The 12,962-nt window shown below is 36.4% G+C and overlaps 1 protein-coding gene and 1 non-coding gene across 2 annotated transcripts; one reads left to right on the forward strand and one right to left on the reverse strand.

Moving 5' to 3' along the window:
- Positions 1-327: 327 nt before the first annotated feature.
- LOC133701224 (transcription factor MYB83-like) lies at positions 328-3,458 on the forward strand. Its single transcript, XM_062125069.1, has 2 exons — positions 328-914; positions 2,149-3,458. The coding sequence occupies exons 1-2, from the start codon at positions 619-621 to the stop codon at positions 2,837-2,839; spliced, it is 987 nt and encodes a 328-aa protein (XP_061981053.1). The 5' UTR covers positions 328-618; the 3' UTR covers positions 2,840-3,458.
- A 7,676-nt stretch (positions 3,459-11,134) lies between these two features.
- On the reverse strand, positions 11,135-11,216 carry TRNAS-GCU (transfer RNA serine (anticodon GCU)). Its single transcript has one exon. It is a non-coding gene; the product is annotated as a tRNA-Ser (tRNA).
- Positions 11,217-12,962: the final 1,746 nt, after the last annotated feature.

Here is a 12,962-nt window from a genome sequence, read left to right on the forward strand (position 1 = left end):
GCAACAACAGTTTTGCCCTAGCCAGAGAAAATGTACTAAAAGTACTTGTGCTTCTCTTCCCTTCCAATCTCGAGCCACACGTGTTTTAGAAGTATAAACCCAGGGAGAGAGAGAGAGAGAGAGCATTATGTGAAGTGGAAGCAAAATCGTTTCTGTCTCATACACACATGATGATTACCTTGTGAGTGAAGAAAAATGCATCGAAAAAGAGAAGATATAGAGTCAAAGACAAGAAGACCAACCATTCCTCTCTCTCTCTCTCTCTCTCTCTCTCTCTCTCTCTCTGAGGGAGATCCCCCTCCTCTCCGTTTTCCACTCTACCCATCAACCAACAACAGACACAAATGCTCTCTCTCTCTTGATTTTTCTCGAAATAATATTCATATTCATATCCATAGTCATATTCGTATTCTAAAGCAAACCCCACAACCATCACAGTCATCATCACTCTTACCACCCCATGAAGCGTCCTCTCTCTCTTTTTTCTCGCTAATATACTACAAATTAACAATATTTATCATTTACCTATATAGCTCTATCTTATCTCCATCAAACCAGTTCAAGGAGAACAAATTAAGCTCCAGTACTAGCTAGCCTATCATCAGAGTATCAAACACAATGAGGAAGCCGGATCTAATGGCCAGAGATAGAATGCCCATCAATAATAATATGAACAGGGCCAAACTTAGAAAGGGCTTATGGTCACCAGAGGAAGATGAGAAGCTCATCAAGTATATGTTAACTAATGGACAAGGGTGTTGGAGTGAAATTGCTAGGAATGCTGGCTTGCAAAGGTGTGGCAAGAGTTGCCGACTGCGATGGATTAACTATTTGAGACCTGACCTCAAGCGTGGCGCATTTTCTCCTCAAGAAGAAGAGCTTATCATTCATTTACACTCCATTCTTGGCAACAGGTATATTTTTTTTCTCCGGTCAACCGAATAATGCTATATACTTAATGCTAATGAAGTACAAAGCTTAGCCTGATCAATTTAATTATGTTAATATATAATCTATGTCATCTTTCCCAGCTGCCTGGCATCATTAAGTACTGGCGCTGTTCCATTTTGTACTTGCATAAAGATACTCTTGGATCGATCATAGATAAGAAAACAAAGAATAATTGAAGCTAGCAATTACTTAAATAATTTACTTCATTTATACCTAGTTAAATTGTAAATTCACAAGATGGAGTAGTATACCAGCTGTAACAAATGTGTAGACGAGGTGGAATAATGTTAATTAATCATTGGTTTCATGATGCACCTGCATAAAAACCTCCCAGACATATGTGGAAATTAATTAAGTGAATATAATGTATAGTAACATTGAACATTTTTGCCTTCTCTTTATATTATTTTCACCTAGCAGAGGCTTTAAGGAATTGTCTATATGTTAAACTACGTATTGATCTCTTTATATATTTACTGGAATCGGACGCCATTGCTCCTAGCTCCAGTGGATAAATTTGATGCCTCCTCTTCCCTCACATTGTGCTCGGGCTGGCCTAACAGCCTTGTGACGATATATATATAGTTTAAGGCTTTAGGCTACACATGGTTTTTCTTACATTTGGTTGATTTATACGGATGAAATAGTTGAACAAAACCATTAACAAATTACGATATCCTCTTATTTGGAATTTCCAGCTTCATTTAATTTGATCACCCATAAATTAATCATAATGTCTACCCAATTATGGCTGATTATTTCTCACAGCACTTATTTCGTGTTCGGGATTTTTGCTGGGGGCGGAGGGGGGTTGGGGATTTTGGCTTATGTCTAAGTCAATGCAAACTGGTCCCATGGCTATAAACATTTTTACCAACGGAAAAATTCAAATGAACTGTTCCGAAAAAACCCTCCCCGCACACCAAAAATAAAAAGAAACCCATTTATCACAATTTGCTTCCTTTTTTAGGGCTTTCCTTTCTGCCTGGTAGAATTAGTTCAGAAACAACAGGGAAAAAAGGAAGAAAATATTCTGACAAGTAGGAATTAGAAATAAGCGTGTGTTCTACATTCCACTTTTCACCCCTATATATCAACATGCATGCGTTCTATGCAAGAAGCTTACTTATGTATATAGTTTGTAATTATATATGTGCATTATGTGTTCGTTATAATCATGTATTTTGAACAATGCAGGTGGTCTCAAATTGCGGCGCGTCTTCCAGGAAGGACAGACAACGAAATAAAGAATTTTTGGAATTCCACATTAAAGAAAAGATTCAAGATCAACAGCACTTCCACATCCTCACCAAACGATAGTACTGATTCATCAGAACCTAGAGATCATGTCGTAGGAAATATCATGGCGCCCATGCATGATCATGACGTTATGACTCTATGCAAGGACTCATCTTCCTCACCATCCATATCCATGCATGGTGTGGTCACAGGCGACCAATTTGATCCTTTCACCGTGCTCGGTAACCGCTATGATGTGAGTGGTGCAGCAAGTTTATTTGACATGTCCACATGCTTAACACAGGTGGGTATGGGAGATGGATTTTATGGTAATCATTATGGGATTTTGGAGGGTAATAATAAAATAGGGCTAGAAAGTGATCTTTCTCTTCCGCCACTCGAGAGTAGAAGCATTGAAGAGAATAATGCAGTGAGTAATAACAGAATTGGCGTGAAAAGCAGCAGCAACGACAACCACCACTTTGATAGTACTTGCTTCAATAATACTGATCAGAGATTTAAAGTAGAGGACATGTTGGGGCTTGAAAATCATTGGCAAGGAGAAAACGTGAGAATGGGAGAATGGGATCTGGAAGGTTTAATGGAAAACATATCTTCCTTTCCTTTCCTTGATTTCCAAGTTTTATAACAGGCTACACTTACACCCCCCCGCTCCCCCCCCCCCCCCCCAAAAAAAAAAAAAAGAAAAAAGAAAAAAAAAAAAAAAACCCTTTCCATTCTCTCTCATAAAGCTACCCTAGCTATCCATACTATTTCCTAGGAATTTTTGCGCATACTCTCTATTTTTTTTTCCCCTTTTTTTCTTTGGTCATCAATATTGTTCTACGTACCTTCTCTTTCTACGCCTTTGTTTCTTTCAGCTGTGAAAGAAGTTTATACGTGAATGCTTCTTTATTGTCAGTGAGACATGCAATAAGAATTGCAAAGTGGAGATTAGGGGTGGAAAGAGATCTCTTCGTATGTAGTGGGATCATCGGTTTCTTTTCGAGGCACTTTGGGCCATTTCCTGGAACAAGTTGCAGCCATGATCATCGTTACCTTGAAGAGAAATGTGAATAGAGGTAGCAAAAATTCAAAGGTAAATATCTGGTGAATTGTACTTGTATGGACGAATTTGAAAAGGAAATAATGTGGGCGAGAAGGTTGTTGTTAGTGGAGATGAGATGGATAATGTAATACACTTGATGTAAACAATAGACGTCAATTAATACGAAACAAGTTACATACAGTCAAAGATTCTTTTTCTACGTTTCATGTGTAATTAATAGGTGCTACTGCTAATTAAATTATTATTATTGGGAGGCCTAGTGAACTTCAATCTATCCATCAAGATGTAATCCTAAGTTACTTAAATCTGACATCAATTCATCACTCAGCAATTAAATTAAAATGCACTCACTTTTGATTCCGTTAGTAATTAATATACCGATGAACTTACTAACAAACAAGCATGCAAAAATAAAATAATTACCTGCTTTATTATTATGGAATGTGCTACATAGTAACTATTGTATTCTACCCTACTCATATAAATATAGGAGATGACTACTACATTATGTAAGCCTCCTAAAATTAATCATAAACCTTGTTTTAACTTGGTATCAGAGCAGAAAACATCTAGAACAGATTCAAGGCTGCCTCCCCTGCAGAACAGATTCTTCCTTGTGTTTTCTCTCTTGCCCGATCTTAGCTACTGCAGGTTTTTGGTGCAGTTTTTGCTACTACATTGTTGCATCCTCAACCATCTCTCCTTCCTCATGATATTTTCTTTCGCTACAGTATTCCAACGTTATTTCTCCTACAAAATCTACACCTGCAAGTTATTTCTCCAGCAGTAATTTACCGATATGGATCCTTCTACTACGGCCACAGCCATTAACAATAACAACTCCTCCTATCCTACTTCTTCCTTGAATGCACTTGTCTCTACCAACAATACAGCCATGACTGCTACAACAATTTCTGCCACAAAAACAGTCATCATCCCACCTTCTAACACACAACATGTAATCAACCTTAAGCTTACCAACACCAATTATATGTTTGGTGCATGCAGATGAAGCCATATTTGATTGGTCAAGGTGTCTTCTCCTTTGTTGATGGCTCGACGGTATGTCCTTCTCCACATAATGATGTTTCTGCCACTGAAATAGCCAACAACTCTGGTTTTTCCCAAGCCTTTTTGGCATGGAAATAGCAAGATCAACTCATCCTCAGCGCCCTCCTCTCCTCTCTGTCTATAGATGTGCTCCATCTTGTGGTAGATTGCCTAACATGCTCTTGTATCTCCGTCAAACTCCTGTATCATGCAATTACATGGTTGTCTTCAGGATCTTCGCCAAGGTGATGATTCTGTCACCACATATTTACAGAAAGCTAAGGGGTTCTTTGATGAACTTACTGCCGCAGGTCACCCCATCTCTCTCACAGACTTCAATTTATATGTTTTTCGGGGTCTACGTAGTGACTTTCGTGATCTTATTACAATTTTCTCAATGAAAGCTAACCCTCTGTCATATTCTAAACTCCATAACCACCTATCTACTCATGAATTTTTACATTGGAGCTCTCTTCCATTCAATCTCATGGTTGTACCATTGCTGCCAACGCCTACACAACCCCTTTCTACCTTTGCTGCCCAACGAGCATTTTTAGGATTTAATGGCACTAATTTTTCCTCCCAACAGGGTAGAGGAAGATGTAATGACGGGCGTAACATGTGCCCTTCCTCTGCCCAGTATGGTGGCAATGATTTCAGAAAAGGCAATAACAGGCATAATTGGCAGCCAAATAGATCCAACGTTGGACAGTGGGGGCGTCAGCTAAAGTGTCAGCTCTGCAACATGTTTAAGCATTCCGCACAGCAGTGCTCACAACTTGTGCATTATGAAAATCAAACATCAGTTAATCTCTCTTTTAGTAATGCTTCAATAGCAGAAAATTATGTAACCTAGTTTCCTAACACCGGTGCAAATCAATATGTTACACCAGATATTGCTGGTATGACACATACAAAACCCTATCTTGGTAATGATCAATTACATGTTGGTGATGGTAAGGGACTTGTCATATTTAATACAGTCTATAATATCTTACATACCCCTAACCGAGCCTTTACTTTGTCTAATATATTGTATGTGCCACAAATTAAGAAATGACTCTTACCAGTTCAACAATTCTGTCGTGAAAACTGTTTTTTTTTAATTTCACTCTTCTTGTTTCTATGTTAAGGATCTCATAACCAAGGCAGTTCTGCTTTTTGGTCAGAGTAAAGATGGCCTCTATGTCCTTCTAGAGCCTTTTGCCATGTTTCTACCACAAACTTTTTTCTGCTAGCTTATCCACTTTTGCTAATGTTTGGCATCGTTGTCTCGGTCACCCCATCTCCCGGGTTCTGAGTCTCTTAGCATCAAATAAAAAGGTCACTTATACCTCTCGTCCTTTAAATTTTCAGTGTCCAGCATGTCCGTTAAAAAAATCATCGCGTTTATCATCAGGACCTACTGGTCACAAAACATCTGCTCTATTTAAACTAATTTTTAGTGATGTTTGGGGCCTTGCCCCTATTTTTTCTTTTGATGGTTTCTAATATTTTGTGATCTTTATGGATGCGCACATAAAATTTATTTGGTTTTATCCTTTTGGTGCAAAATTTGATGTGTTTAATGTGTTTCACCAATTTTAAATCTTGGTGGAACGACAATTCTTTTGCAAAATAAAATCGGTTCAAACTGACTGGGGTAGTGAATATCATAAATTAAATTCCTTCTTGAAAATTATTGGTATTCATCATCGTATAATATGATAATATGTCCACACACGCATAAACAGAATGATACTGTTAAGCGTCGTCACCATCATATCGTTGAAACTGGTCTTACATTACTTGAGCACTGTAAAGCACCTTTAAAATATTAGAATTATGCATTTGAAACTGCGGTTTATCTTTTTAATCATATGCCGACACCGGTCTTACTAAAAAAATCTCAGTTTGAATGTTTGTTCCATAAAACACTTGATTATAGTTTCTTGCGCACTTTTGGATGTTTGTGTTTTCCTTTTCTTTGCCTATGTAATGCTCATAAGTTAGACTTTCGTTCTACTCCATGTGTGTTGTTAGGGTATAGCTCATGTCATCTAGGCTATCAGTGTCTTGACTTGTCTTCTGATCGTGTCTGCATCTCCCGTCATGTCTGTTTTCATAAACGGTCTTTTCCCTTTCATGAAACTGCATACATGTTTCTGCCATCTCTAACTTTAACCCACAACCGACCCCTTCCTCCCATCTTCTTTCTTTAAAACACTTCCCATCCACCAAAACACCATCAGCCTTGTCTAAACAGGTCCCCTTATCACCCGTTGCTGCTATGTTTATTGATCATTTTGCAGGTTTAGGTTCTGTAGCTCGAACATCACAACCACTGGGTCTGTTGTGCCCTCTGATGCGCCTTCTGGTGAGCAATCTGGCTTACCATCTGGGCCTTCATCTTTCTCACAGTGTCCTGCTCTATCTTTGCCAGCTTAGATCTTTGTGTTGATCTCTCCAGCTACTCCCTCCCACAACAGTCCATGCCAGACAGGTCTGCTGCACTAGTGGTCTCTCACTAGCACCATATGGTGTTGCGTCCTCGACAGCCCAAGTATGCTAACTTGAGTTTTGTTTCTCTGTTGTAGCTAAACTCACAGGTAATATGTTTCTCTGATCACGAACCTTTAAATTTCAAAGATGCTAACTGGTTTTTGTGCTAACAGTCTGCTATGAGAACTGAAATTGCAGCCTTACATGCCAATAATACTTGGTCTTTGGTTCTGTTTGAACCTTCAATGAATGTTGTTGGTTGCCATTGGGTTTACAAAATTAAGTGACGGGCTGATGGTGTTATTGATTGCTACAAGGCATGCTTGGTTGCGCATGGTTTCACTTAATAGGAGGGAATCAACTATTCTAAAACCTTCAACCTGCCGACTACTGTTCGGTTCATTCTTGCCATTATTGTATCTAACCATTACAGATATGTTAGCTTGATGTACATAATGCCTTTCTCAATGGTTTATTTTAAGAGGTTATTTATATGTAACAATCCACGGGTTTTGTTGACCCTGCTCTGCCCACTCATGTTTGTCGTCTTCACAAGTCCCTCTATGGTTTAAAACAAGCTTTGCGGGCTTGGTACACATGACTTAGTGACTTTTTTTTATCGAATTGCTTTCGCACTTCTAAGGTTGATACGTCCTTATTTATTCTGAATGCGAATCATGATATCTGTTTGTCTATGTAGATGACATTTTGGTAATAATTCTACCCTACTCCCCTGCTATATTAGTATGCTTAGTTCAGAGTTTAAAATCCAGGATCTGGGTTATGCATGTTTTAGTAATTGAGGTCACTCCCACCAGCATGAGGCTCATGCTTAGTCAACACAAATATGCTCTTAATATTCTTAGTCAGGCTGGTATGTCATCCTGCAAGCTTGTTGATGCACCGACTTCTGTTTTCAAGGTCAGTCTCCAGCCTAGTGGTTTATACTCAGATCCCACTCGTTATCAGCAAATTGTCGGGGCTTTTTAGTATCTCACATTTACTAGACCAGACATCTATTTTGTTGTCAACAAAGTCTGTTAGTTTATACATGCGATTACTAAGAGCCATTGGGCTGCTGTTAAACGTATTTTACGGTATTTAAAAGGTACGTCCTCTTTTGGCCTTCACCTTACTCAAGGCTCCTCTGTATCACTGCATGGTTTTACTAATATGAACTGGGCGAGGAGTATTGATGATCGAAAATCTATTGGTGGCTACATCGTCTTTCTTGGCACCACTCTCATCTCATGAAAATCTGGTAAGCAACGCACTGTTGCTCACTCCTCCACTGAAGCAAGAATATTGATATAGTTAATTTATGGAAGAAGAAATATAGCAGAGAAGAAATCTAGGATTGGGTAAATTCAGTACCCTTCTATTAAAAATATTTTTGGCATTTATAACCATACACTTCATAACATAATTAACAAACAAATAGGAAGGAGTTACACCACTCTCCACGTCTAACAATTAACTAACTGATCTATATTCTGCAGTTCTCTAAAGTAGTGCAATCACTACTTGTTCCTGCAACATGATCTCCTAGCCATGTTCTTGTGATAATGGATGTATCATTCCCGCCAACTTAAGAATCCTTGTCCACAAGGATGGAAAAAGGATAAGTCTTAGTGAAATGCCATTCATTCTCCACTAGTTCGAGTTGGCCATTCATAGTGTCCTCACTGCATATGTTAGGAGAATCCCAAATAATAAATAATTATGGTTGTTGGCAACGATGTCCTAGAATAAACTTTTCATCACAATAGTAGCATAAGCCCTTCTCTCTTCGCTCTTGTGCCTCTTGATTAGTAATTATGTGAAAAGACGTTGGTGGTGCACTGGACTGGTATTTATCCTTGGACCTTGTGGCGGCCCCAACACTCCAGCCATGGGGTTTGGTGATGTCTTTGCTATTACTGAGGTTGGTATTGGGTTTGGTATAGACAATATTGCATTAGGCCTTCTCTTCTGTAACTGATTTCTTTCCTCAATCAATCTCGCCACTCTAATGGTTGCTTGATTTTAACATCTAAATGAATCTCATCCCGAAGTCCTACAATAAAACAACCAATCAAAATTTTTTTTTGCAAGCCATTAACTTGATGTGAGAGTCTCTCAAAAGCCTCTTGATAAGCTACTACCGACGTGTTTTGTTTAAGATGAGTCAAAGCTTCAGACGGGTCCTCATAGTTGGTTGGACCGAATCTCTGTTGTATAGCCTTGATAAACTCACCCCATGTTAGTGGTCCGCGAAACTCGGTCAGCCACCTATGCCACTGTAAGGTAATGCCCTTTAAATGGAAAGAGGTCAGCTGAACCTGTTGGTTTGACACCATTTTTTAAATTCGAAATATTGTTCCGCCTTGTAAATCCATCCAGTTGGATCATCTCCGTTAATTTTTAGAAATGATAACTTGATATTGTGGTGTTGATGGTTATTAATGGGGTGAGTGTGAGTGGTCTGGTGGTGTGAAGACTCTTCAATAGCAAAGGGGTTAATTTTAGGAGAACTAGTGTTTAGGTTACGGGTAGTACGAAGAGCTTGAAGTTCTGTCAATACCACTTGTAAGGTAGCATTAATTTGATCAAAGCTCGACTCGTGTCTAACTAGGATTTCATTGATTTCATTGTGAAATTCCATGTTTGATTTGCCACGAGTATCCATGGTCTAAACAAAGAATAACTAGGGGGAACTAGGGACCTGTGGGTTATGGGGAACCAGGCTCTGATACCACTCATAAAGTTATTTTATGGAAGAAGAAATATATCAGAGAAGAAATTTGGGATTGGATAAATTCAACACCCTTCTATTAAAAACACTTTTGGCATTTATAGCCATACACTTCAAAACATAATTAACAAACAAATAGGAAGGAGTTACAACACTCTCCACGTTTAACAATTAACTAACCGATCCATGTTCTGTAGTTCTCTAAAGTAGTGCGGTCACTACTTGTTCCTGTAGCATGATCTCCTAGCCACGTTCTTGTGATAGTGGATGTATCAAATATAAGGCCTTAGCTGATGGTACTGCTGAGGTTCTTTAGCTCCATTATCTGCTTTCAAATTTATGCTTCTCTCCCAGTTATGTTACAACCACTTGATGTGACAATTTAGGTGCTATTTATTTTTCTGTTAATCCGGTGTTTCATACACATACCATACATATTGAGGTTGATTATCACTTTGTTCGTGATAGAGTTGTCAAAAAGAAGATGTAAATTCACTTCATACCCTCCAAAGACCAATTAGCTGATCAATGTTCTTACTAAACCTCTCTCTCACACTACATTTTCCTATTTACGATCCAAGCTTCAAGTGGACCACCCACCTTCAGCTTGAGGGGGTGTATTATGGAATGTGTTGTAGTTTAGGAAAGATTGTATTTTCTTTGTATAAAGTTATATTGCGCTACACAATAACTATTGTATTATGCTATACTCATATAACTATAGGAGATGGCTACTACATTATTTAAGCCTCCTAAATTAATCATAAACCTTGTTTTAAGTTTCATTCTCTTGGTATCTCTATTGGTAAATTTAACATATCACAGACATGAAAACCATATGTAATGTCATTGGTGTTTTCATTTGTCCGTCGATATATCAATTGATAAATATAACATATCACTAATATAATATCATCTATAATTTTGTTGGTGAGCTAACAATTACAATGATATTTGTAATAATTTTTTCCAACTCTCTCTAAAATATATTGATAAAGTTATTTATTTAGAATATTTGATTACATGCATACAAAAATTTTTGATTTTCACTTAAATTATTTTTTACTATAAAAACATGTCAAAAAAATTTATATTAAAAATAAAAGAAAGTGGGGGTCTAAATATATAGTAAAAGCTAAATACTGAGACTCCTAGAAGGAACGGTAGAGACTGACGGGGGCATGGGAGTGACGTAGCTACAAGCTCATCGAGTACGAGCCAATAGGCATGCAGTTAATTAAAATTTAAAAAACTAAAAGCTCCGTTGCTTGTGTATGAAAAGAAAAGAAAAAAACTTTGCTTAAGTTCCAAAAACACAAAGAAAAAGAAAACTTATATTGCGATTTTGTTTAATGTGTCAAATTGTGAATATGAACTTTCATTGATTAATTTTAGAAATTAAATAAACTGTGAAGATACGTTTCTCGGACACATTTGATCCCAAGGGGAGTAAGTCAAAAAATTTAGTTTAGCTATATAACGAGGCTAAGGATCTGTAGGGTTTGACGAAATAAGTTCACCTAATCCATCTCATCATCAACCGGAGTGAAAATCAACCCCCAGTTCTTTCCCTTTTTTTTTTTTTTTTAAAAAAAGGTATAAAATAATTGCGACGCCTGAGAGATTCGAACTCTCGCGGGGAAACCCCATGTACTTAGCAGGCACACGCCTTAACCACTCGGCCAAAGCGTCGCTACACGACATGCTGGCTGGGATGATTATATTTATTATAAGACCTTTACTTCAAGGCCATGGCTGTCTAACAAGGCCTATCCCAAGGTAATGGAAGCCGGAAAGTTGCTAGGCTAGCAGGGCCCTTTAGGTGTCTACGACCTGGTCACGAACACGAGCCCAGCCCCTCTATCTTAAAACTTTGGTAACGTAGTAGTAATTTATTTTTAAAATATTTTTTATTTAAAAATATATTAAAATAAAATTTTTTAAATTTTTAAAAATTATTTTTAACATTAAAACTAAAAAATAATATAAAAAACTAAAAAATATTAATTTAAAATAAAATAATTTAATTTAATTTAAAAAAAACACTTTTATAACGCAAAACTAAACCGTGGTAATGTCTGATGTGCTGCTTTTTATTTTTTATTTTGTAATAACTTTTCTTTCTAGTCATCTTGTTCTCCACTTCATGAAATTTCCAGTATTTGGCGTATCCATTGTCAAGACAAGCATATTGTTGCTGAATTTCACTACGGCAGATTAGCACATAACAACACTTCATATGACCGCAATGCTACTAAAAAGAACAGAGATAGCATTCATCTCTCTGTCTAAACAATTTTAGGGAGAGAGAAAAAAAATTAGTAAGCCCGATTTTGCATTCCAGATCTTCCCTGAAGGTCACAAGAACTTTTGAGAGTGTGGTCTAGACCCTAAATATGTCCATTATGCCTCAAGATGGAATCGTCTTTTTATTTTATTATTTTTTGAGGGAGTGAGGACCAGGTGGATGGATAATAAATAGAGTGTCTAAATTATCAAACTTGATCTGAAATCTATCCGATCATTACTTGAAATATATATTTATATTATAAAAATATATTTGTAGAATATCTATTTAGATTTTTTATTATTTAACTATATATATATATATATATTAACTATTTTATTTGTTATTGATTAATAAATAATAGTAGATAATGGATACTCATTGGATACCCAAAACCCGATAAATAATTTATAAATATCTAAATTTCTTACCTGATAAATAATAAATAGGGTATGAATATCTAAAAATTTGACTCGCGAGTACCCATTCTTAGTGGAGGGTGATATTATTAATGAGTAATTTAATCATGCTAATTATACATAATGCTAAAGGGTGTGAGGAACTCACTGTTTACCCACACCTATTGTACTATGTATTACAAGACAATGCATTTCTTTTTTTCTTGTTATTTTTCTTATTATTTTTCATTTTTTTTCATTTTTTTAAATTTGTTTTTGTTTATTAATTTTTAATATTGATGTAATTGAAAATTAAGTTTTGTAATTTATTTCTTTTTATTTTGTCTTTTTACAGGGTTAAAATGATTTATCTATTTGCTATGGTAACTCAAGTTGTTCTAGTTTACAAGTTTGGTGGAATTTTTTTCTTATTAATTGAATTTACACTTTGTTATCGTTTATTCCATATAGTTAAAAACAATAGTTTTTTAAAAAATAATTTTATAAAAAGCTAAAACATATGGAGAAAGTATTGTAGCTTTCCTTACATGTTATTGTAGATTGCTATGGTACTTTCCCTTTCTTTTGTTTTGTTTTTCTAAATTATCTTTGTCAATTTTAATTTTTTAATAGTAAACTGGTTAAAAATTTAGTTTTGTAATTTTTTCCCTTTAAAATATTATAGATTGCTGCAGTATTTTCCTACATGGTTTTTCTATTTTATTATACATAAAGCTAAAACATATGGGGGAA

The sequence above is a fragment of the Populus nigra genome, chromosome 1 (assembly GCF_951802175.1).
Source record: "Populus nigra chromosome 1, ddPopNigr1.1, whole genome shotgun sequence".
Taxonomy (NCBI): domain Eukaryota; kingdom Viridiplantae; phylum Streptophyta; class Magnoliopsida; order Malpighiales; family Salicaceae; genus Populus; species Populus nigra.

Bases quoted from the DNA above. Each gene is read 5' to 3' on its own strand.
- LOC133701224 (XM_062125069.1), top strand. From the start codon at position 619: ATGAGGAAGCCGGATCTAATGGCCAGAGATAGAATGCCCATCAATAAT. The intron at 915-2,148 runs GTATATTTTTTT...TGAACAATGCAG, and splicing joins CACTCCATTCTTGGCAACAG to GTGGTCTCAAATTGCGGCGC.